At 41.0% G+C, this 27366-nt stretch overlaps 2 protein-coding genes across 45 annotated transcripts in view; one reads left to right on the plus strand and one right to left on the minus strand.

Annotated features, from left to right (window-relative positions):
• Nucleotides 1-10479, minus strand: part of LOC139591046 (uncharacterized) — a 37941-nt gene extending 27462 nt beyond the window's left edge. For 14 of the 44 annotated variants that reach the window (XR_011679528.1, XR_011679526.1, XR_011679527.1 and 11 more), the window contains exons 1-2: nt 10291-10479; nt 4758-4895 (exon numbers count right to left, since the gene is read on the minus strand). Coding sequence is in view for 7 of the 44 variants with exons in the window: in XM_071429171.1 (XP_071285272.1) it covers nt 4758-4895; nt 10291-10460 (308 nt within the window). In the remaining 37 variants the exon portion in view is untranslated. Of the gene's footprint in view, nt 1-139; nt 4680-4757; nt 4896-5273; nt 5366-5974; nt 6179-10290 lie in introns of all 44 variants that reach the window. The other 30 variants (XR_011679515.1, XR_011679510.1, XR_011679509.1 and 27 more) reach the window with 17 other exon arrangements.
• The window catches only part of SP4 (Sp4 transcription factor), a 28491-nt gene continuing 10764 nt past the window's right edge, over nt 9640-27366 (plus strand). The window contains exons 1-3 of the mRNA XM_071429163.1: nt 9640-10156; nt 10831-10931; nt 11428-12976. Coding sequence (XP_071285264.1) covers nt 10150-10156; nt 10831-10931; nt 11428-12976 — 1657 coding nt within the window. The 5' untranslated portion in view covers nt 9640-10149. The remainder of the gene's footprint in view (nt 10157-10830; nt 10932-11427; nt 12977-27366) is intronic.

Raw genomic sequence — 27366 nt, forward strand, 5'->3', positions numbered from 1 at the left:
CCTGGCTGTTACATTAAACCACATATTAAATAGAATCAGTGATACCACACTGATGGAGAAACAGAAAAACTCATCCTGGGACATTCTAATAGATATGTCATATGTAAGGCAGAATTACTAACTGTTTTTCTTAACTCACCTTTCAGAAGCCTCTGTTTGGAGTAGTCTAACACAACAGTACATAAAGAAGAGTACTTTAAAATGGTTTAAAATATGGAAAATTATTGAAAAAGGGAGAGGTAATATTTGCTCTAAAAAATAGAGGCTGATGGAAGGTGTGGAGGTGATATCTCAACCTTCCAATGCGTAGAAAATTCTGAAAAGCAGGGATTCCTCTTCATGATTGTGCTTCATGACACTGAAGGCATGGCAGAACCTTACTGGCTTTAATCACAGCTGGAAAGGTTTAGGATAAAACAGGAAAACCCTCTGACTCTATGGATAGCTACAGACAGAAATAGGTCACCAAAAAAACTGAGGTATAATCTCCATCTCCACCATTCAACTTTCTAAGAAGAGGTTAGGAAAATACTCCTCAGAGTTTCTCCATTCCTTTGAGGAAGAGGCAAACAAGTGGATCCTGCTGGATTTTCATTCTTGCTACTTTTATTACAGTCTCAAAGAAGCAGAAAGTTGTAACTTAAATTAGCTATTTTTTTAGTACTAAATATTTTCATGACAGTTTCTGACAGTGACTTGCCTTTCAGAAATTCATGCCCTGGTGGTCTGCTAGTTTTAAATAGCAACATCTCAGAGGTTAGATCTCTTGCTGACTTTGATCCATTCTCTCAAGACAGCTTAATGCATCTCTTGATGCCTGCAGGTCTTTGATTCCAAATATTTATCTTCTTTCAGATTTATTTCTGACCACTTGAATCTTACATTTCCTCACAGAACCTCTCTGACACATTCATCAGCTACAGAATTCAGATGACACTGTTCTTGATGCTTCCCCCTGACATCATGGGGGCTGCTTTTAACTCTTCATAGGCTTATTTATTACTCAAATAAACTATCTAATGTAGTATGTTAGTTCTTTCAATCATTATGCTATAGTGCAGTTAAATATTTACCAGGTTGATTTTAAGGATTTTATTTTCTAAAGTACTTTGCCTTTGATTTCATGGTTTTATGCCTGTGGACACCCATTCTACAGTTAAGATTACTACACTAATCTTCACTATCTTGCAGCTACTGTGACAGAGAGAGTCAGCTATAATTACTTCTTAAATCAGATCTCATTTGTTACTTAGGACTAAATCTCTTGCACACCAGCAAAGCCACCTACTGCTTAAAGCACTCCTTTGTGGTTACAAGAATTTGCTACTCTTAGCTATATCCTTCAGTAGTATTTGAGCCATTAATCCTGGGTACTTGAAATTATCTATTAATACAAGTTTACTCCTATCTGGACCCTTGTCAGTGCAATTCTTTTGCAAGGGTTATTCTTCTACAATAAAATGCACTGAGAATTGGAGCTAGGTAAAAAATGAGTCTATGGCTCATGTTCTTGGTTCCCTCTCCTCAGAAATTTCATGAAAGTAAAACTGTATCCTATTGAAGAGTCAAGGTTAGAAAATATATTTGAGACTATGGAATGTGCTTGTTTCATCTGTTTTCTTTTTGATTAGAGTTCAGAGAGGAAAAAATCTACCTCCCATTCCCCCCTCCATCTGCTGTACCTGCAGACTTGAAATTCCAGGTACATTCATTGATTTTCTCAAACAAGAACTGACACATGTCCCTCAAGCAGCTTTCATGTACATTTATTGATACAAGACCTGTGCAGAACTGGGTCACTGGTACATATAAAAAATTTGGAATACAAACTGCAAATAACACAGAACATAGGGTATCCTGTTTATGCCTACATTTATTACAGGCATGTTAACTAGTATCCTGGTTGAACATCACCCCACTTCCCCATCCTCTGGTACTTTATAAACTGCCAGCCTGGTTTCACTGCAAGGAATAGGTACATGAGTCCATGAGTTGGACTCAATTATCCTGATGGGTGCCCTCTAACTCAGCATATTCTGTGATTCTGTCTTTGAACTGTTTAAGTTGAACAACTTTAAACAACTAATATAACATGCCCTGGACCTATCACCACACCTGCCATCACAGTGTCTCCATTTTTGGAAGATGAACTGAGCAAAAAACATGTATGTGGGCAGAGCAGCAGTGCTTTCGGTGGCAGCACAGATGCAGGCAGACTTCCTGAGCCAGAAGAGTTTCCTGCACACAATGGGCCACATAAAATGAGACTGCAAAGTTGGTTACATCAGACACAACTTTCTCTGTTGTCATATATTGTCAAAGATGACAAAGACAGGATCCTTTTGAGCATCACATCTGGCTCTATGAGAAGAGTTCTGCAAATGCAGGTGGGGCAGCTCAGCAGCAAAAAGAGATTTCTAGAATGAGAAGTACGATATTAATGATAATAAGTTCAGCCCTTTTTTTGTGAGAAGACTAGTGTGTAGGCATGTTGTTGAGCAAGTAAAGGAAATAACTAGTCCTGCAGAGATCCAAAGAGTTCCCCTATCTCAGTGCCCTGGCAGCATTTTGGGACTGGAAAATCAATAGCAGGTGAGGTTATTTAGGAAATTAAAACAACCACTTTGATAGGAAGTGGTAGTAGACTTGGATACACCCTCAACTGCATTTGATGGGGTCACTGATGGGGAAAACGTTCTCTCTGCTATCCTGGCTGCTGAGATAATTTTTCTTTTTCCTAGTAGTTGGTACAATACTGTGGGGTTGGCATTTAGTATAAGAATAATGTTGACAACACATTGATGTTTTAGGTGCTGCTGAGAAATAATTGCTCTAAATCAAGGACTTTCCAGTTTCCCAAGCTTTGCTGGTAAACAGGTGCACAAGCAGCCAGAAAGGATCATAGCCAGGACAGCTGACCCAAACTAGACACAGGGATTTCCATACCACAGAATGTACCATGCCCAGTACATAAATGGGTGGAGTTGACAGGAGGAGAAAATTGCTGCTCAGGCTTGGACTGAATGTTGGTCAACAGGTGATGAACAATTGTATTGTGCATCATTTGTCTTTCTTGGGTTTTATTTTTATTTCTCTCTCTCATTGTTGCCGACATTTTCATTGTTGTTGTTGTTATTATTATTATTAATTTATGTTTGGTGTTTAGTGTTTTATGTTTTATTTTAATTATTAAACTGTTCTTATGTAAACCCAGATGTTTCTCCTCCCAATCCCACTGGAGCCAGAAGGCAGGGAGCCTCAGTGAGCTGAATGTTACTTACTTGCTGGCTGGGGTTAAACCACCACATCCACCAGTTCAGATCTCCAGGCTCTAGATCAAAAGGAAGGAGTCACTGTGTTGCAAGCTTTTGTAACAACCATGGAAGACAACGCTGTGGTTGGGTGATACATGGAGGTGTGTGGTATCTGTGCATCCCGCTGCTCCCTCCTGGCCACACTGACACAAGACTATGATCCCTCAAGCTCCCAGCACACTGAGATCAACAGACTGACCCATCAGGGCCTTCGGGGACTGCACCTGCACCCTGGCAGTCAAGCTCATGAGCTCATCCATTGGCAATCTTCACTAAGGCCTTTTCAGTTACTGATTTAATTACTTTCAAGTGGTCACTGGCTATGTATACTTGTCTACCTCAAAGAAAAGTCCTTGATTTTCTGTCAGACTTTATTCTACACATGGCTTTCCCACATTTTTTTTACATATTTAAGAGTATCTATCTCCTCATCAGAAGGAACTACATCTCAAGGTTTTTCCTTCCCTACTTAATGTAGGATTGATGATGGTCACACACCTAGTCAACAGGGGCTCTCTGGCTTGGGAGAAAGGAGAAGGCAAGATGTCTGCAGAGACTTACACTTGACAGAAGCTTGGGACAGGAGGAGAGAAGCCAAAAATACTTCATAGCAGTGACAAATAGAATCAAGTAACTCCCTGAGTTCAAACGTACTTCAGGAAAGACTTGATTTTAGTTTTTAGACTTGTGATAGATTGGGCATAGAAAAGAATACAGAAGACAATTATCACTCCCTTAAGGTATGCAGATTATCTGTGCTGGATGACATGGTCCTGGGTGTTGGAAAAACACATTTTTGACCTGGTAGGGGAAGGTTCTCAGTGAATGTCCTGAAGTCAATTTCCACACTGTGTCCTTGGATATGCTGAAGTCCTGGATTGCAGCTGTCACCTGTTACTGTGACAAGAAACAAAACCTGATGTCTTGAGTAATGTCAGGTAGATTTCACTTCCCTTCCTAAACTAAGAGCTTGCTTTCACAATGTCTGATACAATGTCATCCAATAGTCAGAGCTGATACAGTAGCAGGGTGCAGAGTGCATGGGCCCTGTCTAGAGCCACATAAACCCTGTTCAGAATAAGTGTTTGATTCAGTGCCTGAGACATACCTGCTTTCTCATAGTAACTGCAACACAGTAATGACATGAGAAAATCCTAGGAGAACATCAGGTGAGTGAGAAGCAGGTACAATTGAATGCAGTACAAAGAAGGGAAGCTTTGTGTTTCAGGCCTGGAGAAGTTAGGGCCATGGCATTCAGAACTGAAGCATTCATTTTTGCTGCTTGTCTTCCTGAAGGCAGGATTCTTAATCCAGTCCTGTGCTGTCTGAGATTCCCTGGGCTGATGCATTTGCAAAGAGAGGATGCTACAAAAGAAATCATTGCTCGAGTTCCCCTGGTGTTGTCAATAGATATTTTACACAGATTCCAAACAGGTCAAATACCTCTTGCTTGGTTCACTTGGGATCATGTGGAACAATGCCGAAGGGGCTTGCTTGCCAAGTACAGGATTTCCACTGTGGCTCTGGTCCAGGCTCTGTCTGATCAGTAATGCTACGCCATCACCAAATTCTTCAAAGTTGCTGTTGATGGAGTTGAGACAGTTTACAACAAACCCACCAGAAGCATAAGAGTAAATATGCACCCAAACCTGCATATATTTCTTGGGGAAAATTTGAGTTCCATGGCAAAGCAGCACCAAGAGCACAAAGGGAGCATGAAAGAACTGGCAAAAGAGCCTCTGGGCTGGCAAATAAGCTCCATTCAGAAATATGGTTATCTGATACTTGATCTTATGCAATCCTGGCAGACAAAAATTACTCCTTCTTATGTTTATATAAATATTCTCACCACACCCCCAGCTTCAGTCAAACAGTCTGGTCTTATAGTAGTTCAGCACCATGTGTCTAAGGGCTGCAGCATTTTTAATCTAATACAAGCTCCTCTACAACTGGACTTACAGTTTTGTGAAGCCACCATGTCATTACTGTCTCTACTGTTTGCAGCTGCCAGCCTCTCGTCTCGCTCTGTCCAAATGCAACCTATGCAAGGGCTGGCAGAGAGTAGAGAAGGGAACCAATGAAACTGGAGCATGCAGACAGCTGTCTTTCCCTCCCCCTTCACGCCCCCTCTTTTTTTTTCCCTTTGTAAAGATATTTGATGTTGTTCTGTTCAGCATTACAAGCCCCACCGTGCTCTTATAGAGTCATGCCTAATAGGCTCAAAAATATCAGTCAGTGAGTTAGGTGAAAAATCAATGAATGCTAAAGACAGCTTAAAGAGCAAGCCAGAAGTGATAAAGAAAAGAGTTTGGGAACTTAAAAAGGGGGAGAAAAAAAGAAAAAAAGAAAAAAAAAAGAATGCAACATATAGGTGGGGATTTAGGGTGAGAGAATATTTTTGAGGTGGAGAAATGGGTGGCTATTAGAACAAGGAAAGAAAGTAGCAAAAAATAATGGGAAAAGCAAGACACGGAATTAAATTCCCACAGGAAAAAGTCGGAGAAAATAAAGAAAATTAAAAGATAAGAAAAACAGGAACAAAACATAGAAGAACTGACAAACAAGAGAGACAGAAAACTGCACACATGGATAGAGAGAAAGGATAATTAAAGTATCAAAAACAAGGAGCTAAGCTCTTTGTAGTTAAAATATATACTCACTGTGAGAGACACAAAGCAATAGAGACTCAGCATTAAGTGGATTTTCTTAGTTTGGGCTGTTGTGCAAACTAGCCACCCTCATGTGATACTATGCCTGAGCTACATCTTGCCAGGAACCTCATATTTCAGTGGGTCTTTGCTCACCCACACACTTCCATGTTGTGCTCTTTTCCTGGGTGACAACACACTTCTAAAGTTCTGAGCCTGAAAGAAAGTGGTAATGAAAGCCGTTTGCTTATTTTTTTCCTGTTTCTGATGTTTTACTTTCATAGATCCCCACTAGCAGTCGGAACCCCTGTGCCAACAGAAATACGTCCTCAGACCTGATCTTTCTTTCATGTAACCCAACAGGTGACTGCTGCTGACTTCAATCAAAGCCCACAGAGAACAACCATGTCAGGGTGCAAAGGGAAGGTACTGGTTCATGTGGGAACAATGCTGAAAGGGGCAGACTCAGAAAGCTTAAGCTGGCAGAAAGAATTTGAGCAAGAGTGACATTTGGAATTTGGGAAAGAGTAGGTGGTATAGGAGTAACTATGGATGGTAAAAATAAAAAATGAAAATCATGGTGCCCCTACTGAAACCACCTACACCACCACCACCATCTTTTATCTGTCACTTCAATCACTTGCTGAGTTGAGACAGATTTTACTCTTTGCACCCTAGAGGCAATTTTTCAAAAACCTACAGCCTCAGATGGAAATCCAGTAGAAGTTTAAAAGATTGCATAGGACTTAAAACTTCCGTCTCTCAAAAAAAAAAAAAAAACCAAAAAAAAGGAGCATGACCTCGATAGCACATTTGCCTGTTCTTCATATATCCCTTCCTTCAGGAGGTGCCCCATGCTCTGCTTCCCAGAGCTGAGTGCACGGCAAAGCTCGGATGCTCTGAACAGCCTGACCATACACTCCCACACACTGTCCAGCGGCTGGAGCTCGCATGGAGCTCAGCCCTGACCCTGTGCTGGAGGTGGCCCAGTCTCCTGCTCTTCTGATAACCACTGGATCACCAGCAGGTCCTGTCACTACCTCAAAGATGCTTGGATGTGAAGGGTGGTGCCCTGACCAGGAGGGCACTGCCCTGCCTTGGCAGTGGACTCTCTAAGGAGGAAGCCCGAGTCTTGCTGCTCCTTGGCACTGACTAGGAGGCACTGGGATTTGGCTGAGCTGTAAACTGTGAGCTACTACCGCTTGCTTGTCTGAACACAAATAATTCAGCATTTGTGGGGTCATGATCCCTTCCCAACTGTTGCTGCTGTGAAACAAAAAGAAAAATTGCCATGAAGATAGAGCAGGAATTCAAGCAGTTTTGGGGAATATATAGATGAAAGAAGGGAGCTTTAATTACATTCTTTAAAAGTACAATAGTGGGATGTCCTTAGAATCTCAGTTCACAATAACTGGGCAGGACAGTTTGGGGGAGCAAGAAGTGAATATTCATTTTCACTTTCAAAAACATAGAAGAAGCAATCTTAACTGGTTACGTGTGATAACTTTTTTGTGTACTTTTCTTTGGTACGTTGTTAAGAAATGGGTCAATTTCAGGAATGCAGTTTTTAATTTTCACTACTACAGTGGGTAAGCCTTTCAAAAGTATGGAGCTATGCTCTGGGGATAAAACCACACCACGCTGACTGACACACAAGAAAATTGTCTCTTTAGAAAATAGAAACCTTTGGAACTACAGAATTGTGATGGAGTTCAGAAAATTACTCTGTCCAACCCTGCACTGAGGTGGAATCAAATACTCCCAGAGCAGCCTGGTACATGCACATCCTAACTTCTCAAAAACTTCCTGTGAAGGAAGTTCCTTTGGCCCAAGAGTTGGTCTGTTCTGGTGTCTCACCACTACAATACAACATAAAAGAGCAGAGATTCAGAGCATGGCTATGTTATGTTCATAGTAGGGACAAACATCATTCATTCACTGCTAGGACAATGTAACACTTGAGTTGGATTCGATGATCCTTGTGGTCCCTCCAACCTAGACTATTCTGTCCTGTGGTTTTGTACTTGTGACCTGTGTTTTCTGTCTGTACAATGTCTGGAAACAGCCTGTATCATGTTTATGTCTATCACTTTCTTACTCTACAATGGGATTTCTACATTTCCTTTCTTCCAAAGGGTTGGAGAGAGGCCTGGAGTTGGGATTGAGGGGAAGATGGCCCTTTGAAGGATGAAACTGTTGAACAGCTGGTACCTGCTTTGGTACTTTCATCTTTGACTTATCCTAGAATCATAGAATGGCCTGCATAGGGAGGGAATTTAAAGATCATCTAGTTCCAAACCTTCTGCCAGGTGAGACTCATTCCACTAGGCCAGGTTGCTTAGAAATGCATCCAGCCTAGCCTTGAACACTTCCAGGGATGGAGCATTCACAACTCCTCTGGGCAACCTGTTCCAATGTCCCAGCCCTCCACAGTAAAGAATTTTTTTCTAGTATCTAATCTAAACCTACTCTGTGACTGAAGCCATACCCCCCATTGTCCTACAAATAGTTCTTGCAAATAGTCTCTCTCCATCTTACTTGTAGGCTCCCTTTAGGTATTGGAAGGCTGCAAAAAAGGTTAACCCTTAAGCCTCCTCTTTTCACTACTGAAAAATCCCAAATTTCTCAGCTTTCCCTTGTAGGAGAGGTGTTCTGTGCCATTAATCATTATGGAGGCTGGTGATTTTGCACTTGACAAATAACTTGGGCATATGGCATAGGAAATTTTAACGGACAAAATTTGCACCGGTGCACCATTTTTTTTTCCCAAATCTGAGTAACACCAACAGGCTTTGCCATGGAGGTGGTTATTGTAGATCCACCATAGCTGCCGCGACCAGCTTCGGCTTGCCCAGCTATCGCTCCAAACCAGCCAGGCTGAGCGGGGCCGAAGCCGCAGGGAACAGCGGCACAAGCATCGGGAGGAAACAACAGCACCACGGTAATTCATGTGGTTTTAATCCAGCAACAACGCGCCTAGTCCAGCACAGCGCGCCGGGGAGCGCCTCCCGCTTTGTGAATCCGCAGCGAGGCTGAGCCCCGGCGCCTCAGGGCGGACCCGCCCCGAAGGCACCTGCCGGGCACCGCCGCCACGCATGCGCGCTCGCCGCCACCGCCAGCCCAGAACTACATATCCCGGCGTGCCGCGTGCGCCCACCACTGCGGCCGAGCCAATGGCGAGGGAGAAAGCAGCACCCGCCTCCACACAGCAGGTGTGGATGCAATCCCCGAGCCACCCTTCCCCCCCCCGCAGGCAGAGGGCTGGCGCGGGAGGCTGTTACAAAGGAGCACGGAAGCGGCCGAGCGAACGGGCCCTGGCTGCCGTGTGGAAGCCGCAGGGGCGTCTCCTCCCCGCTCCCTGCGCGGCCGGGGAAGCGGGCGCGGGGGCCGCGCCTCAGGACAGGCGGCGGCTCGGGGGCTTCCCGCGCGCTGTCAGTTACGAGCGCGCGAGGCGGGCAGGCGCCACCGGGTTGGCCGGCGGCCGCGCGCGGCCCCGCCCGCCCCCTCGCCGGATTCGCTGGCGACCGGGGCGCGCGGGCCGTCCATCATCGGGCCCAGCCACGGCGGGACCCGGGGCTGAGGGCTCGGCCGGGCCCCGCCCCGCCCCGCCCGAGGCTCCGCCTCCCGCCCGCCCCTCCGCCCGGCGCTGTCAAGCGAGCGGCGCGAGCGCGGAAGCCCGGGCCTCCCGCACGCCCCCGCGGAGCGCGCGCGCCTCGGCGGCCACGCCCCCTCCCGCGCGGCGCGGACGGGCAGAGGGCCGGGAGGAGGAGGAGGAGGAGGAGGCCGAGGGCTCTGGGCCGCGGCCCGCCCCCGGCCCGCCCCCTGTGCCTGCGGCGTGGGGAGCCGGGCTGAGGCGGAGCGGGGCGACCGAGGGGCCGGCGGCTGGGCTCGGTTTCCTGCTCAGTGGGCGTCGTTGGGGCCCCGGCGGGCCCCGCCCCCGCGCCTCCCACCCCGGGCCCCAGCTGTCACTCAAGGCGGCGGGCTGAGGCCGGCGGCAGCGGCGGGCGGAGAGAGAGGCAGCTACGCCACAGCCCAGCGGCGGCCATTCGTGGAAAAATAGGCCGTCCCGCTCCTCCCAGCTCCGGCTGCGACCGGCCTTCTCCCCGCTACCCCCACCCCACCCTCCGCCTCCTCCTCCTCCTTCTCCTCCCCCCTAGAGCGGCGCCTCAGCGGGGCATTAATGCGGGATGAGCGGTATGTAACCCCCTCCCTCTCTCCCTCCTGTGCACACCCCTCCCTCCCTCTGCTCCTCCCTCCACCCTTCATCCCCCCTCTATCCCGCCCTCCCGGGTTCCCCCTTTTCTTCCCTCTGTTCTCCCCCTTCTTACCCCGATCTTCTCTCGCTGCCCCTCCGCCCATCCGTGCTGCTTCCTCTTATGCCCCCTTTCTTCTCCTCCTCTCCTGCCTGCCCCTCCGGCTTGCCTCCTCCGTACCTCCCTCCTCCATTCCCCCTTTCTTCGCTAACCCTCCCTCCTGAGCACATCCTTCCCTCCTTCATTCCTCTTTTCCTCCCTCTTTCCCTCCCATGCACAACCCTCCTCCTGCCCCCTAAAGCATCGGCGGCCACTGAGTGGCCGCCGATGCTTTAGGGGGCAGGAGGAGGAGGAGGGTTGTGGGTGGTTTTTTCCTGCTGTCTCTGGGAGAGGAAACCAAACCTCCCCTTTCTGGGTGTTAACTCTCCAGCCCCCATGGGTTGGGTTTCAAACCACGTTTCTTAGGACTCGTTCTTTTGTAATAATGATTTGTACTGTTGTTTTTATAAAGAGACGAAAGCGACGAGCTGGGAACCGAAAAGGATATGCTCGTAGGTTTTGTTATTGTATAAATGACGGTGAATAATTAACCTGTTACACTTGATATTTTTGCAGATCAAAAGAAGGAGGAAACTATGCCCACAGAGGGAGAGAAATCTCCCGAGGCAGAGAATAACAACAATAATAATAAAAAAGGGAAAACTGGAGGCTCACAGGTAAAGAACACACACCCGAATAGGGAAGTGCCCAAACTATTAGCATTTAAAATGAAATGTTCAGCTAACAGCATTTCCTGCTCAGGGCATCTTTCTTTGGGTTGGATGAAGCACAGTTGGTTGGGTGCAGTGTTTTTACTGCCTGGACATGTTTGTTTGGTTGCATTTTGCAGTGATCAGATGCTTTCCATGTAATAGAAGCATTTTTAATTTTTTTTCTTTATTTTGAGGGGAAAAAAAGACTGAATTGATGATGCAGTTGAGGTCTTGGCTGTCAGATAATCACTGATAATTAAAGACTTTTAAGAGCACTATGTTTAAAGATTATTTACAGCAATTCATACTTCCTTATTCAGAGCTGTATCATTGGTCTTTGTGCAGAAGCACCTTGTTGGGTTTTTCTTTGGCTTCCTGTGCAAACCTTAATGCTCACTTTTGATGCTTCGTACTTGCACTCTTGTCCTGAATCCTTTCTGTTTTCTCTTTTTATGGATAGGATTCTCAACCTTCACCTCTCGCTTTGCTAGCAGCCACTTGCAGCAAAATAGGAACTCCTGGTGAGAATCAAGGAACTGGACAGCAGCAGATTATTATAGACCCAAATCAAGGTTTGGTGCAGCTTCAGAATCAGCCACAGCAGTTGGAATTGGTAACAACTCAGCTAGCTGGAAACGCTTGGCAGCTCGTTGCCGCTGCTCCTTCTGCTTCAAAAGAAAATAATGTTGCTCAGCAAGGATCTTCTGTTGCCTCAAGTGCAGCAAGTCCCTCCAGCAGTAACAATGGAAGTACATCTCCTTCAAAAACCAAATCAGGCAATTCTTCTACAACGACCCCTGGACAATTCCAAGTCATTCAAGTGCAGAATCCAAGCGGTAGTGTCCAGTACCAAGTGATTCCACAGATTCAGACAACGGAAGGTCAAATCAATCCATCCAACGCTACTGGTCTACAAGACATACAGGGTCAAATTCAGCTTATTCCTGCAGGGAATAATCAAGCTATCCTCACAACTGCAAACAGGACAGCTTCAGGAAATGTTATTGCTCAAAATCTAGCAAATCAAACAGTTCCAGTCCAAATTAGGCCCGGTGTTTCCATACCACTGCAACTGCAAACTATTCCTGGTACTCAGGCGCAAGTTGTAACAACGCTACCTATAAACATTGGTGGGGTAACCCTGGCTTTGCCTGTGATCAACAACGTTGCCACTGGAGGAAGTTCAGGGCAAGTTGGCCAGTCTACCGAGAGTGGAGTTTCCAATGGAAATCAGCTGGCGTCTACACCTGTCACTTCTGCCTCTGGTAGTACCATGCCAGAGTCTCCTTCCTCATCTTCCACTGCTACAACCACTGCCTCAACATCTCTGACTAGCAGTGACACACTGGTCAGCTCTGCAGAAACAGGCCAATACACAAGCACAGCAGGCAGCAGTTCAGAGCAGGCGACTGAAGAACCTCAAACAACTGCTACAGACTCTGAAGCCCAGAGCTCCAGTCAGCTTCAGTCCAATGGACTACAGAACGTCCAGGATCAGTCAGGTTCCCTTCAACAGGTCCAGATCGTAGGTCAGCCTATTCTGCAGCAGATACAGATCCAGCAGCCTCAACAGCAGATTATTCAGGCCATTCCTCCACAGTCATTTCAGCTCCAGTCAGGGCAGACTATACAGACCATCCAGCAGCAGCCTTTGCAGAATGTTCAGCTGCAGGCAGTGAGCCCAACTCAGGTGCTCATCAGGGCTCCAACTTTAACACCATCAGGACAGATCAGCTGGCAAACTGTGCAGGTTCAGAATCTGCAAAGCCTTTCAAATCTGCAAGTTCAAAATGCTGGGTTACCCCAACAGCTAACCATCACTCCTGTGTCTTCAAGTGGTGGCACAACCATTGCCCAGATTGCTCCCGTGGCTGTTGCTGGTACCCCCATCACTCTGAACGCTGCCCAGCTTGCTTCAGTACCTAATCTTCAAACAGTAAGTGTTGCCAACCTGAGTGCTGCAGGTGTTCAAGTTCAAGGAGTTCCTGTTACCATTACCAGCGTTGCGGGTGAGTGCTCTGACAAAGTTTTGGAGTTTTGCTTGTTTGTATGATTGTTTTGTGTTTTGTTTGTGGTGGTTGTGGCTTTGGTTTGTGTTTTTTTTACTATTACAAGAATACCAGATGATTTTAGATTAGCATTCTTTCTTCATAAAATTCAGATTTTAAAATAGCTGACGTTTTTGCTAAACATTGAATTAATATTACCAGTGGTATCAGTTGAAATGGAACTGTTTGTATTTGATAAACTTTACTTAAATATTTCTGTCCTCTGTCTTACTAAAGACTTGCAGGCTCCAGAAGTGAACATGGGACTTTACTGATAGAGCTTTGATATGTTTAAAAGCCAGCACAAAAAAGCTTTTTCCAACCAGGCAGTATTCCTAATCTTCTTTTGGGGACGTAGAATGAGAAGTGACAATAAGCGAGCTGGGATACCTTGTGTCCTGGCATGCATTCATATGGAACTACTCATTGCATTCTGCACTAGCTCATAAAGTTGTTCCCTTAAAAGTTTGAGTTCTGCAAAGAGATTGAGTGGAATAATGTGTGCTTGCACATGGTTTCTGTGGCTTGCTTTAAAATAAAAAGATAAAGCCAACTGGTGACTGTACTTCAGTACTTGCTGCTGAACTTTTGATATGTACTATGAAATGTCTGTTTGGTTATGCTGGTCTAGTATTTGGGAAAGCAGCTATTAAAAGGTTCTAGGCTGGATAACTGAACTTAGTTTTACAGTAAACTCTGTGCAAGGTCTCTGCAGTGTCCCACAAGGACACCTCTTTATGTAAAATTTGCTGACTTTTAATGGTTTAGATAAAACTTGATTTAGGCAGGAGTTATCTTTCTCAGCTTGGTAACTACTTACCTAAAGTTGGGTTTATGTCATAAAAGTCTTCTATTGTAGTAGTTACAATAAACTCTTCCCAACAACAGCCTGACTATAGGCACAGTTTTTTACTATAAAATTGTTAGAAAAAACACATAACGTTTAACTGCTGTCAAGTCTGCATAAGCAAACATTAGTATCGTATAGACTCTTAAATGGTTTGGTTTTTGGTTTTTATAATCATATGCTAAGATGAAAAATGAAACATTTTTCATCTTAGCATATGATTATAAAAACCAAAAAATTGTTCTTTTTGATTGAAATGGTTTTGAGGAGACATAACTACTAACATAGTTTAGTAGTAAGAAATTTGCTATTGGGAGAACTCTGCTGTGGTACTTCTCAGCATGGAATGGCATGTTGAAATACTAAAGAGCTGAGTTAGATGGCACTGAACATGGCTTGTTTAAGGAGTGTCACACAAGCATTAATGTGGGTAATTAGAATTAAAATCTTGACCTTGTGTCTAGCTCTAATGGTTCAAAGAGAAGTTTGGTTAGCTGTTGCTGAGAAGCTGCAGTCCTATTTACCTTGGAACACTTTTTTTCTTGATAGGAAGGTGCTGGTTGATGGTTTTCTTAGACAGAAGTCTACTTTGGTAGGGGACTCCATAGCAAGCCTGCTTTGGGAGCAGCCTAGACTTGGGGGTGCTGGAAAAACCTTTCTCCATCTAGGTTTTTTCTCTGCTTACTAATGATATACTACTGTTCAGTACACACTAGCAGGTATTAGAGCAAGAGATTCTGAATATCATCTTTGTTGGTTATATTGACCCTACCTGTGCTTGCATATGATGTCTTTTGGAAAATAAAGGGATTGAGATTGGTAACTTGAGGGTGAAAACAGGGCAATGAATTACAAGTATGGTCCTGGGCAAGCCAAGCCATAGTCATACAGTGTTTGTATACTAACTAGACTACATTTTGTGACCATTGAATTCCTCTTCAATGTGCCCACTCTCTCATGCCCTGCTCCCAGTAGGCCTTACAGCTGTTTCCATAATTTTTTGGCAGCAGTGAATCATAGAAACGTAGAATAGTTGGATTGAAAGGGACTTTCCTTTGTTAATAAGGTACTATTTCTCCCCCAGGACTTGATGTTAGGGAGAAAGAACAAGCTTTTTTTGAATGCAAGAGATTAGTTGTAATTTCCTTCTCTTAGTTATCTCTGCTTATGTCCTATGAAACTTCCTGACTCTACGCTCTGGGAATGGGCGACATGGTAGAATGTAAAGGAAAGGGAAGAACATGATGTGCAGTCCTTAATGCTAATGTATTAAGATTCCAAGGAAAGAATGGTTAGGAAATAGAAAATTGCAAACATGCTAAGATCTAAACTTTGCTTGCCACCTAAATAGAATAAGCTGACTTGATCAGGACTGTTAACTTCCTTGGGTTTGCTGGTTTTTATTTGAAATGTTGTTGTTTTTTTTTTATTATTATTCCCAGGCATCATTACAGGAAACCTTTTGAAAAACAAACAGCTCAGCTACCTCAATATCTGCAGACTGGTATTTCTTTTCTGCAGTACCTGAGCTTGCCAGTGTGAAGTGTCTTGAAAATAAGCTGAACTCTCTACAAGTAGTTCATTTGCCACAAATGAGCAGTAGAAGTAGGTGTTAGAAATGAGCTGTGTGGAGGATGCCCAGAAAATTTTAAGGAGAAGGCTGAGTAAAGAACTCATCCCATGCATTGATTCAGGTGCTCTTTGTTAGGGAAAAGAAGTTACGTTGTCCTTCAATCAAACCCCTTCAATCAAGCCAGTTGAGTTTCTAGGAAAAAAACTTTTAAAACCACAATAAAAAATCACAATAAATAACTTCTTTTGTATTTGTGTCATATTTCTGTTCAATGAACAGTGGTTTTCCTAGTTATTTCCACAGTGAGATATTTAAGCACAATTTTTTCTTTAGCTTTTCAGTAGTAAATGAAACAGTAAAACAGGAAAATACTTAATTTAAAATTACAGCAGAATTGTTGATTTATAGAAAATTTTGAGAAATGGGGGGAGTTGTGTTTTTTGTTGTTGTTTTTTTGTTTGGTTTTTTTTTTTTATTTTATTTTATTATTGTTTTGTCAAATAGATTCTAAATTCCAAAAGAGAAAAATTTCACATTGGGAAGAAAAACCTTAAGATCTTCTGGTAAATACTATATTTTGGTCTACCTTTCATAACTTTTGTTGCTGAAAGTCTACTGTAAACCTAGCAAGATGTACAAGTGTGTTTGGGGTTTCTTGTGTTTTCTTCAGTTAAAAGTTCAAAAACTGATCCTGGTAAGTACCATACTTAGGGTTATATGTTGCATGTGGTCAAAAACGCAGGGCAAAGCAGAGACATTCTCACAATCTTTCACTTTCTGGCCTGAGAGAAAACTTCAATGTCAGTGATGAAAATTATTTTTTTACTGTGAGAGCTACTGAGTGCTGACACAGGTTGCTCAGGTTGCAGACTCTCCATCTTCAGAGGTATTGAGAAACTGTCTGGACATGGTCCTGGACAGCTTTCTGTAGGTAGCCCTACCTGAGCAGGGTGATGGGACCAGATGCTCTCCAGAGGTCCCTCAGAGTCTACCCCAATCTGTGATTCCATAAAATTTTATTAAGGTGTACAGAGTGTCAGTCAAAGGCGTAATTAAATGTACAGAAGAAAGTTTTATTCTCATCCAGTTAAGTTTCTGAGCATTAAAACCAGATCTTTAATCAATTGTTTAATTAAGAGGAAGACAAACAACAGGCTACATAGAAACCACTGTGGTTGCTTGAACATTCAGGGATCTACTAATACCTGCCTTGCTGTGAGGTCTTGCTGTCTTAGCCTTCTACCAAGCTACTTCTGCAGTAAGTATTTCTTTTCTGCTGTCAGTTGTTGTTTTGCACATGGTTCCCTGTGGAGGGAAATAGCCTGGAATGTTATAGATTGCAACTTCCTGAATTTTGCCCCTATGGTCTTGGGGAAAAGTAGATACTGTGGAATACCCTTGCCCTTTTTTAAGGCTTCTGCTGTGAGAGTTGCAGATGCAAGTTCAAAGGATTCCTGTCTCCAGCCCCTTTTTAAATTAAAGTGGATTTGTGTAGATGAATTGATTGACGCTGTAAGAGACTATGTGAAAGGAACTGCTTTTAGTACTAGTTGATTCTAAGAAAAAGATACAATTTGTAAAATAGTTTTCTTTTGGTAGGTGGAGTTGTTTTGTTTGGTTGGTTCATTTTGGTGTTTTTCTCTTATTCTTGGAGGGTTTTTTTGTGGGCTTTTTGTGGGGTTTTCTGGTTGGGTTTTTGGGGTTTTTTTTGTCCTTCAGAAAAATTCCCTCTTTGAGAAAAAAATTAATAGACCAAACTTATATCTACCTTAATGATACTTCTTAGAGTACTTTTGTTGCATGATGGTGGAGGTGTTTGCCCCATACAAAAGTAAATGATTTTGGTTTAAAATAATGAAAAATATTATTTATATTTTATGTATACTTGTTCCAAAATCACTTTTTTTAAGCAAAAGTCATCAGATTCCATCACCTTGCAACACAAGTTCAAGCCTTTTTCTTGAACATGAGTGGTGACATGATCTGAATTATGGGGAATTTGGAGTTCATCCACCCAAAATAACCTGGGGCAATGACTTCTGTTCAGTGGAACAGGCTGTTGCCTGGCAATAGTAAAGCTGGAGAGTTTTAAGTCTTTTGTAGGGGTGTGCGATGGGCTCCAAAATAGTTCTTAATGACAATGAAATCCAATGCCAAGTGTTCTTATTGAGATACTTAAAAATATATAATAAGCCTTGCCATTCTGTTTCATACTCTGTAGTAATGTGAGCTACTGAGACATTTCTCTCTTTGGCCAGATACTTTCACATCACTGTGACTAGTAGTTATGCAATTTGTCAGTACCTTGAGGTCCCCTGACTTTTTGTGCATTTTCCCACTTGTTTGCATCCAGCTTCAGCCTTTCTTCAAGGCTTTTTCTTCCCTTTCCCTCTTTATTAAGCCTTCTTGTGTGACAGGCACTAGTTTTAGGACTTGCAGTTCAAAGACTCAATATATTGTTTAGACATGACTGTCTGGGTCAAAGTTTCATGAGGACTTTGAAGCATTCTATCCAATTATTTAAACAGGAAAAAAAAAGAAAAGGATTAGATTAACTGTATGTCACTCAGTGACTGGAAAAAGGTAAACATCACACCAATTTTTAAAGAGGTAATAATTAGGCTCCTGAGAACTAATAAGCAGTCAACCTAATCTCTGTGTCTGGTACAATCATGGAACACACCTTCTGCCAGCTATGTCCAGGCATGTGGGTACAGAGGTGGTTAGAGACAGCCAACATGTCATCCCAAATGTATGCCAAACATGGCTTCACAGAGGGCAAATTGTGCCTGACTAATCCAGTGGCCTCCTGTGCTGGAGTGACTGTATGGGTAGGTAAAGGAAGAGCTGCTGACAATCTACTTCATCTGCTGTGGCTTTTTGTGAGGGTTTTTGACATAGTCCCTCGCAGTAGCCTTGGAGAGATACGGATTTTATGGATGATAGGGAAGTGGCTGGATGGCTGCATTCAGAGTTGCCATCAATGATTCAATCTCCAAATGTAGATCAGTAATCAATGATGTCCCTATACTGGGACCAGTACTGTCAGTATCTTTACTAAGGATGTTGTGGGATTCTGCACCCTTGGCAAATTGGCAGATGGTACCAAGATGAGCAGTTGATGTGCTTGAGGGAAAGGATGGCATCCAGAGGGGTCTTGGTAGGCTTGAGAAGTGGGCAATGTGAACCTGATTGTACTTCAGCAAGGCCAAATAAAGGTCCCCCACCTGTGGTGATGGAGTAATCTCAGTATAGATTGTGTGATAAAGTAACCTGTGATGATGGAGTAATCTCAGTATAGATTGTGTGATAAAGTAATGGATTGAGAGCAATTCTGTGGAGAAAGACATTAGTAGATGAAAAATGGGATATGTGCTGGCAATGTACACTTGCAGCCCAGGAAGCCTATGGTATCCTGGGCTACATAAAAGCAAACAAGGCCAGCAGCTCAAGGGATGTGATTCTCTCTCTCTTTGCCACTGCTGTGAGACCTCATCCATAGGAGTGTGCTGGAATCCCCACTAGAAGACAGACCTGGATCTGATACAGCTGGTCCAGAAGAGAGCCATGAAAATGATTAGAGAACTGAAAGACATCTTGTATGAAGATGGGCTGCAAGAGTTGGGGTTATTCAAACTGGTGAAGAGAAAGCTCTGGGAGCCTTCCAGATATACAACAGGATCTTGTCAGAAAGACAGACATTTTACCAAGACCTGTCGACAGTAACAGTACAAGGGACAGCAGTTTTAAGCTGAAAAAGGGTAGGTTTATATGGGACATGAGGAAGAAATGCCTTACTCTGAGTGTGGTGAGACACTGGAACGGGTTTTCCAGAGAGGTTGTAGATGCCCCATCCCTGGAATTGTTCAAGGTGAGTTTGGGTAGGTCTTTGAGCAACGTGATCTAGCTGAAGATGTCCCTGCCCATCGCAGGGGGATCAGAGCTACATGATCTTTAAAGGTGCCTTGTGACCCAAAACACTGTATGATTCTATGAATATAAAATTCAGAAGTGTTTCTGACCCTCTCTCATGCTGACTGCAGGTGATACATATAAAGAGCAGTGCTCAGATTCTCTTCCCTCATTCAGTCACCTGCGTATTCCTGAGCCAAAAGTGGGATTTTTTTTAAAAACAAGTTTAATAGTTATTGATGGATTTTTTTTCTCTGAATTTGTCTTTTCTGAGTCTGCCTATTTTTTTATGCATTCAATATTTGTCTGCAATATATTGTGTTTTAATTGTTGCATAAGACATGTTTTTATTTAAAGTTCTTAAGTTCCTCAATTATGAAAAATTAAAATACCTGATTCATCTTCATGCTATTCGCAGTCTTCTATTACTCTCTATTATATATGCTAGATTTTGAGGGAGGGGAAGGTGTTTAGTCTGAAGTTCTAGAATATTACACTTGCATTGTTTAAGGAATGAAAATGCATTTTTGTGACAGCATATCCTGTGGGGCTCCTCTCGTGTTAATGTAATAGTGTCTAGAAACAGAACTTGGTGAGTGGTATAGCTAAGCAAGAAGGGATTCCTGTAGTGGCTAAGTTGAAAAGGGTTTAAAATAGCCACATTACATACAAGAAAACTGGCAAGTATAAACACCAAAGGTGGAAGTCAAAGGAGCTGAAGGATAGGGGTTGCATGATTTATTTTTTTTTAAATAACATGTAGTTGTTTTCCTGGATGTTCATTGACAAGCAAGATGCAGCAAATATCTTGAAAGAAACAAGCTGCAAGCTGTGGAATCTGTAGTAAAAAGATAAGTATAAAGTACTGAGCTGTATTAAAAAAAACAAGCAAAAAAAGGAATCTGTCTTGGTTTTTTACTTCATACTATGTGACTTGGCGTTCTGAGAGTGTAGATGGGAGGAGTATAGAAATGTAGCATACTTTTTCCAAGTCATGAAAGGTCACAACTGTTCTCAGGCTGCCTTGAGCTGAGAATTGTTGCAGAACCACAGTGTTCTAAATATTATAGTGCTGGCATCCTTTTCAAATATTTCAAAGTAATTACAGGAGAAGCATTTAGTCTCCTAATGAAAAAATTGCTTTGGTTATGAGATTTTCTTAAACTGAAATTCAATACAGTGGCAGAAACAGTTTGACAACAAACTGCAGTTGAAAACAAACATTAGCCATGGTGATATTAGCTTAAAAATAAGTGTCAATATAGTGCTTCTGAACTTGATGCCTAAGAAATGTGCAATCTGCCTGTTCAGATAAATTGCCAGTATGCCTCAGTAAAACTAGTCTTTTCTGCCTGACCTGTGAGTAGCAAGGCATGACTTCATCATTACTTCTAAAATAAAGTGGGAAGGGGAAGCATTTCAAGTACCAACTTTGCTCATAATTGCAAGGTAAAATAAGTTTATAATGAGCTATTTTTATGCTATAAACTTCAAGAACAAAATGTAAGCCTTAAATGTAAGCCCTGTCTTGAGAATTTTGCTATCCCCTCTCTCAATCCCTGTTGTCAGAAATTGGAGCATGTAGAACAGGAAAAGAATTGGCTGAACTTTCTTGTTCATAAAATGCCAAGGAAGTGAATTGAGTGATATGGCACATCTTCAACAGCTTGTTAGTATTTTTTTCTTTGTTAAAGCATACTTAGATCTGCATTAAGCCAAACTTCTTGTTCTTCCATTGCCACCTGGTGTGAGGGAAAGACAAGAAGCATATTCAAAATTTCATTTCAACAGCTTCCTCACTGTAACTTAAATTTTGGAATTCTAAGTCTCGTATGATTTTGGAGCTGTTAGATGAAATAAATAATTTCTTACTATTTTAATATATTAAAAACATTTTAATAGCAGTGATGACTATTGAAAAAAGCTAACTATGCTATGTTCCAAGAGGAGTATTAAATTCAAGTGAAACAGTGTTATTATTGGGGGTTGTCCCGTGGAGAGCCAGGAGTTGGACTTGATGATGCTTGTGGGTCCTGCCCAACTCAGGATGTTCTATGATTGTTGAAAAACAAGTCTTTTTTTAGTGGTCCATGATTTTAATGGATAATTTAGTTAATAAAAGTAGCTTGATTTATATGCTGTAGCTTTAGAAGTAGTCAGGAGTGCATAATGAAGTATAATTTTTTTAATTAATATTTTACTCTGGTTATGACATATACCAAAACAGTAGCTCTGGACATCTGTAGTCTCTTGAGAAATGTAGCATCAGAGCACATGCTTAGTTTATTTTGGGGTAGGGCTACAGTTATATTGATTTCTGTATGCATCTGTTCCTAGCAGGGCATTCTCCAATACTGCTGAAGTTGATAACAGTCATACACCTTGATCAGTTGGTCCTTGGAAAAACTGTATCACTCCAACATGCATATTTAATGCACACTTAATCTTCACAGATTGGAAGTCTAGTATTATTTTGTTGTAAAGAGAGAATTATCAGTTAATATCTTCCTGCTGAAAAAACCCTTGGGATGCATGTTAAGTACAAGCCTGAGTTTCCTTAATTATAGTTTCAAGTCATGATGTGACCGCTTTTCCCTGGAGAAAAATACTGAAGTTTAAGAAAAATGGGCCTTGATTTTCTTATTTCTTTGATCATCGGGAAGTAACTGACAAAAGCATGAAGTTTTCAGTTTGTTCTGATCCAAAAAACAAGACTAGGTGAACAGTTTTGTAGGGTAAACAAGACTAGGTAAACAGTTTTGTAGGTTTAACAGTGTTAGAGAAAATGTCAGAACTTTTATGGTTTGGATCTTACAGATTGATGTGGCCCTTCTTTTGTAATTCTATAATATGTGGTTTTGTTGGTCCTTGCCTGATAAAGGCTATAACAGAGTTTCAGGTTTTACATCCTTAATGAACAAGTTAGTTTTAATATTGGTCAGCCTATTCATCCATAGATTGTTAATAAAAACAAAGCTTGATGCTCATGTTTAGTCTTGCTGTATAAGATCTTTTAAAATGTTTTATGAATCTTGTTTTTTTTTCCTTTAAATTGCTTTTAATCTCTTTACCTTTCGCCTTTTTTTTATATTTACTTTTATCTTGATCAACATAATATTTCATACAGCCAAAATAATTACCTCAAGGAAATTCATGAACCTTCTAGTCAAGTGTAAAATATTTAGGCCAGCCAAAGCATAGACAAAAATCCCATAATACCCACCCAGAAAAGCTCCCAGCTACCTCCCAAACTCCAAATAGAGTACTGGAACCTTGGCTTATATTTTTTCATGTTAGCCTACTTCTGTCCTTTCAAGATTCAGTTATTACTACTTCATGGCAATACCCATAACTTGAATGGAGGTGCAGAAAATGACACTTTCTGAGTGTGTGTTTTTGTTACCATATGGCAGAAGTGTGTTAGATAGCATTTGATTTTCGTTTTGGGATTTTTGGGTTTTTTCAGTTTGTTAGTTATTGACCTCCTCTAGTCAAACTGTGGAGACAGACAGTCCACAGGCTTCTTCCTAGTCCTACCCCTGTTTAAGAGTTAGGGGGAAGAGTTGAAGGAAAGAACTGGGCCACATTCTGTTGTGGCTATAAGGTGTAGAATAATCTGAGAGTTGGGGCAAGGGGATGGGGGAGAGGGAGATGTTCCATAAAAATAAATCTAAGAACCTCAGTTTCTTACATCTGCTACTACTTTCTGTGCAATGTGTCTGGTACTTTGCAGCACAGCTGGTACTTGGGTCTTCAGCTGTTGCTCTAAGTTTCAGCATGCAGGAAACTACTTGTGTTCATCTGCAGAGAAGTGTTCTTGGACACTCACTCTAAATATACTTTTTGACTATTTATTCAATAATGATGAAAATCAAGGTTATTTTGGAAGAGTCTCTTTTCGTTAGTATAACAAGTTACTTTTCTGATTCTATCTCCTTTAGAATACTTAATAAATTGACCGTATTTTCTTTTCATTTCAAGTCACAGTATCCAAAACAACCAGAGACATTGCCTTGCTTTGACTGAAATCACCAGTTGATTGTTCAAGACTAAATTTTGTGAAATTGCAGCTCTGTGTTTGATTTTTATATTGGTTTTGTATGGGTCTTTCTGTGTTGTATTTGTAGTAGCTCTTTCCTATGTTTAATAAAGTAATAAAAAGTAAACTTGATTTCAGTTTAATGAAAGGTCTTACCAGCTGGGAAAACTTATTTTCTGGCTCAAAGTAATAAAGTGCCCTCAGGTTGTCCCTAAAGCACTTGAGTAAATCCTTACATTTTTGAAAAATCATTAAAGTAACTTGGTGAAACTTTTGGGACCTTGGTTTGATTTTGTTTTGGTTACCAATATGATTCTTGCACTAAAGGAAAAAAACTTCATCTTTTTAAAGATACTTAAACCCCTCTAACTTTATTGCCGCCTTCACTCTTGAAGCGGTAATTTCAACAGAAAGCATAGTTATTATGCAGTTCAGTAATTTTTTAATACAACGAGATTAAAAAATCTCTTGGAGAAGAGTATAGCAAGTTCTTACAAATCTTGACAAAGTTACTCATGGACAAAAGATAGAAACTTGCTGCAGTGCCCCTGTAGGAGGTTGAAAAGACAGATGTCTATTTGATGCTGCAATTTGCACTGGAAGCTTTCTGCTTGTAGTAGCATCTGGACACAAAGCTGTGATTTGTGATGACCCTTGTAGTAGCTGGGTGAATCCAGTTCCTCTCCTTATTCCAAACTGATCTCTACAGAATGTGTGGGTCCCTTGTATCAGTGCTTGCAGTTTCAGTTCTGGGGAATTCTTCTTTTGTGGCATATTGTTTCTTCATAAATCTTTATTAACCACTGCTTAGAAAAGAGAGCAGAATTGTCAGCATACCGTATCATCTTCTCTGTAAATATTTAAATTCAGTGTTGTCTTTACATATATGTCATTTTGAAATGTGATTTGTGCTTCTTTTTTCAGCATTAACCTCCTTCATAGTAGTTTAAAAAAAAAAGAGGATTTCTAACTATATTGACACATGCTTTTAAGCAATATTTAAAACTTGACTATACCTTAATCAAAGCATTATATTCTATTATATAATATAGACATGTTATTATAAGTATATTGTATTATCAATAAATATATAAAGTATATAGATATTATCTTAGTGTAAATTACATTTATGTCTTTGTGGAAAAAGAATATTAAAGGATGTTTTCAAGCTTAGAGTATCTGGTGTATGCAGGGCAAGGGAAGATGAGAATTTTTTCCCATTGCTTTCTATTAGTGAGTTGTTAATGGATGAGTTGCTGCATCAGCTCTGATGCCTGTAGAGCTTTGGAACTCTGCAGGCTGTCTTGTAGTAATATGCATTGAATTAGAGATTCTAACTGCAGCCTTTTCTTTGCTTTTTAGAATACATAGTTGAACAAATTTTCTTCTTTGCAGCATTAGCCACTGTAGCTCTAGGTACATTTTGCCAAGTGTTTCTCAGATTTTGCAGTAAGGTGCACCCTACTAAGGTAACTTTGTCATTGCTGCTCTCATCTTTTGACTGCTAAACGTTGGTTGCACAATAGCAACAGGAAATATATACTTTTTTTTCTGAGGAACTATGTACCAGAACTTTAGAAGTATCTTTTTCTTAGTCTTAAATTTCTCTTCCTTCCAAGATCCAATTCTCTAGTGTTTTACTCTCATGATTTCTGTAGATCAATAAAGTTAAGTCCTTTTCTCTCCCTTCTGCTCTATTAGCCTCAGAGAGTAATCTGAGTTTGTGTGTGCTACCTGAGGTAAACAAGTGGAGGAAAGCAGGTGTGTGTGTGGTAAAAGGAAGCTTGGCTTGACTTATAATGGATGGCCAAGCCTAATGACCAGTGATCAGTCACTCTGTAGAAGTGATTTAGGTACCATGCATTAGCTTTCTTAAATCATTGAAGTGCTGTTATGGTTTTACAAATTAATTTTTAACTGAAAATGTGATTGGGGTGTGTGCGTATGTATTATTTGGTTTCATAGTAATTACTTAAAGTTGTTAAATTTTCTTGCACAAATGTGTTAAAACTCATGAAACTTGAGTACATAAGTATATGTGGGAAAGTGTATGTGAGTTTTACCTGCTAAGGTGCAATTTTACTACAGAATTGGAAAGTTGAGCAAGTGATGCTGAAGAATAAAGGATGTGCAAGCATTTATCTTGATAATCCTGTATCTCATGTTAATAAGTAATGCAGTTACTTAATGGCTTAAATGGGAAAGATTAGTGACTAAACCCCATGATAAAAGATCATGCAGGCTCTTTTATTTGAGAAGCTTAAAAAATTTCTATTCAGTCATAATCATATTTGTAATATTACAATAAGTGAGACTTCTGTTGCACTTGATTTGTAATTAAATACTATAACAGATTTCCTTACTGTATTCATTTTGTCCTATGGTCAAATAAATAGTTACTATTCAAGAGCAAGAGAGAACTTAGGCATGAGAAGAAACGAAAGGCAATTTAGTATCAATGTTATTTTGTATCAATGTTATTTTGTAACATTTGGTTGTAAGTTACCTTTATATCCTGACAGTTTGTACAATAAAGCTCAGATATATGCAAGTTCAGCGATAATTTTTTTTATCAAGATATTTCACGATTTCAGGAATCATTATTAAAGAAATCATGGGAACTTGAGAAAACTTTCTCTATTCCAAAAGCAGGTGTCAGTGTGCAGTGACTGCTTTCACAGCTCATACAGAATAACATACATGAACTGAAGTGTGACTGTTCCTTCACATAGTGACTTGTTTTAGGCCTCTTTCTGAAATGCATGCTGAAACATGAGAGCTGTTGTTACTGAAGGGTTTGATTATGAATGGTGAAGTGTAGTGATATCAGGTCTTGTGGTTTGGAGTATATCAGGAAGAAGCAATTTCAAGTGATCTCCTGATTGCAACAGCATTTCTGGAAGGCTTTAAATAGCATTTAATGCCTCTAGTAAGACTTTGAAAGGAATATTTTTAATAAGCCTTTTTTTCTCCATCTAGATAGTGTCAAGAGATCATTCTCTTCCTGTGTGGATAACATTATGTCAACCACCTGTTTTTAGAGTAAGCAGGTTTGTTTGTTGGGTTTGGTTTTTTAATTTGCTCCATATAAAAAGCCAGTTTAGACCTAGATCCTCTCAACTGAAAAATCCTCTCTGTTTTAAACTTCTAGACGTTGTCTTCATTTAATTTAGTAGGCTGCTGACAAACACATATCAACATTGTTTTCTCAGTTTCTTTTCTTCGGCAGAGGTGATTTAAGAAATAATTAAATTCTCTTCTCTTCATATTCCCTTTGTTTTTCTTCCTCTTTAATAAGTGCAAGCGATGTAAAAGTTAAAGCTCCTAGTGATCCATAGGATTCTAGTATATAGTTTACAAAAAAATCCCATACAACTCAAGACTATAGCAGACTCACTTTGAGATTTTGAGCATGTTCTGTCAGTGTTGTGAAAAAATTCTGATTTTTTGTTTTGTGAAAAAATTCTGATTTTTCTTCAGGAGAAAAGATATTTCAACTGGTCTAAAATACACTCCTGTTATTCTCAAAGAACAAAGACTTTTATGTTTAACAGCTTTAAAATGAGAATAGATGCATTTCTACCCTGTGCATTACTAGTGTGCTAGCTTGTTGGGGTGCTCTCTCAGGAGTTCAAAACAAAAATTAAGTCCAGTAATTACATTACTGAACTTCCCAGTGTTTTTTCATAGCTGTGTAAAGCTCTGACAAAGAATATTAATCATCTATGTGTGCTTTCTTCATAGTTTTTATCTCAAAAAACTAGATTTGCTTATTGAATGTTGTGGCTTGGTTTTTCAAATAAGGCAATTTGCATGATATTTTGAGAGCTTCAGAACCTTCTGTTCTGAATTTAGTAAGTGGAATTCAAGGGAAGGGAGTTTAAAATAGTGACTCCATGAGATTAATTTAAAGAAGAAAAATCAGTATGCATAATAAAAAATGTTATAACTAATTCATGCTAGCTAAAGAGCAGGTAACT

Source organism: Agelaius tricolor, unplaced genomic scaffold, assembly GCF_023055355.1.
Source record: "Agelaius tricolor isolate 1412-34295 unplaced genomic scaffold, bAgeTri1.0.p SCAF_6, whole genome shotgun sequence".
Classification (NCBI taxonomy): domain Eukaryota; kingdom Metazoa; phylum Chordata; class Aves; order Passeriformes; family Icteridae; genus Agelaius; species Agelaius tricolor.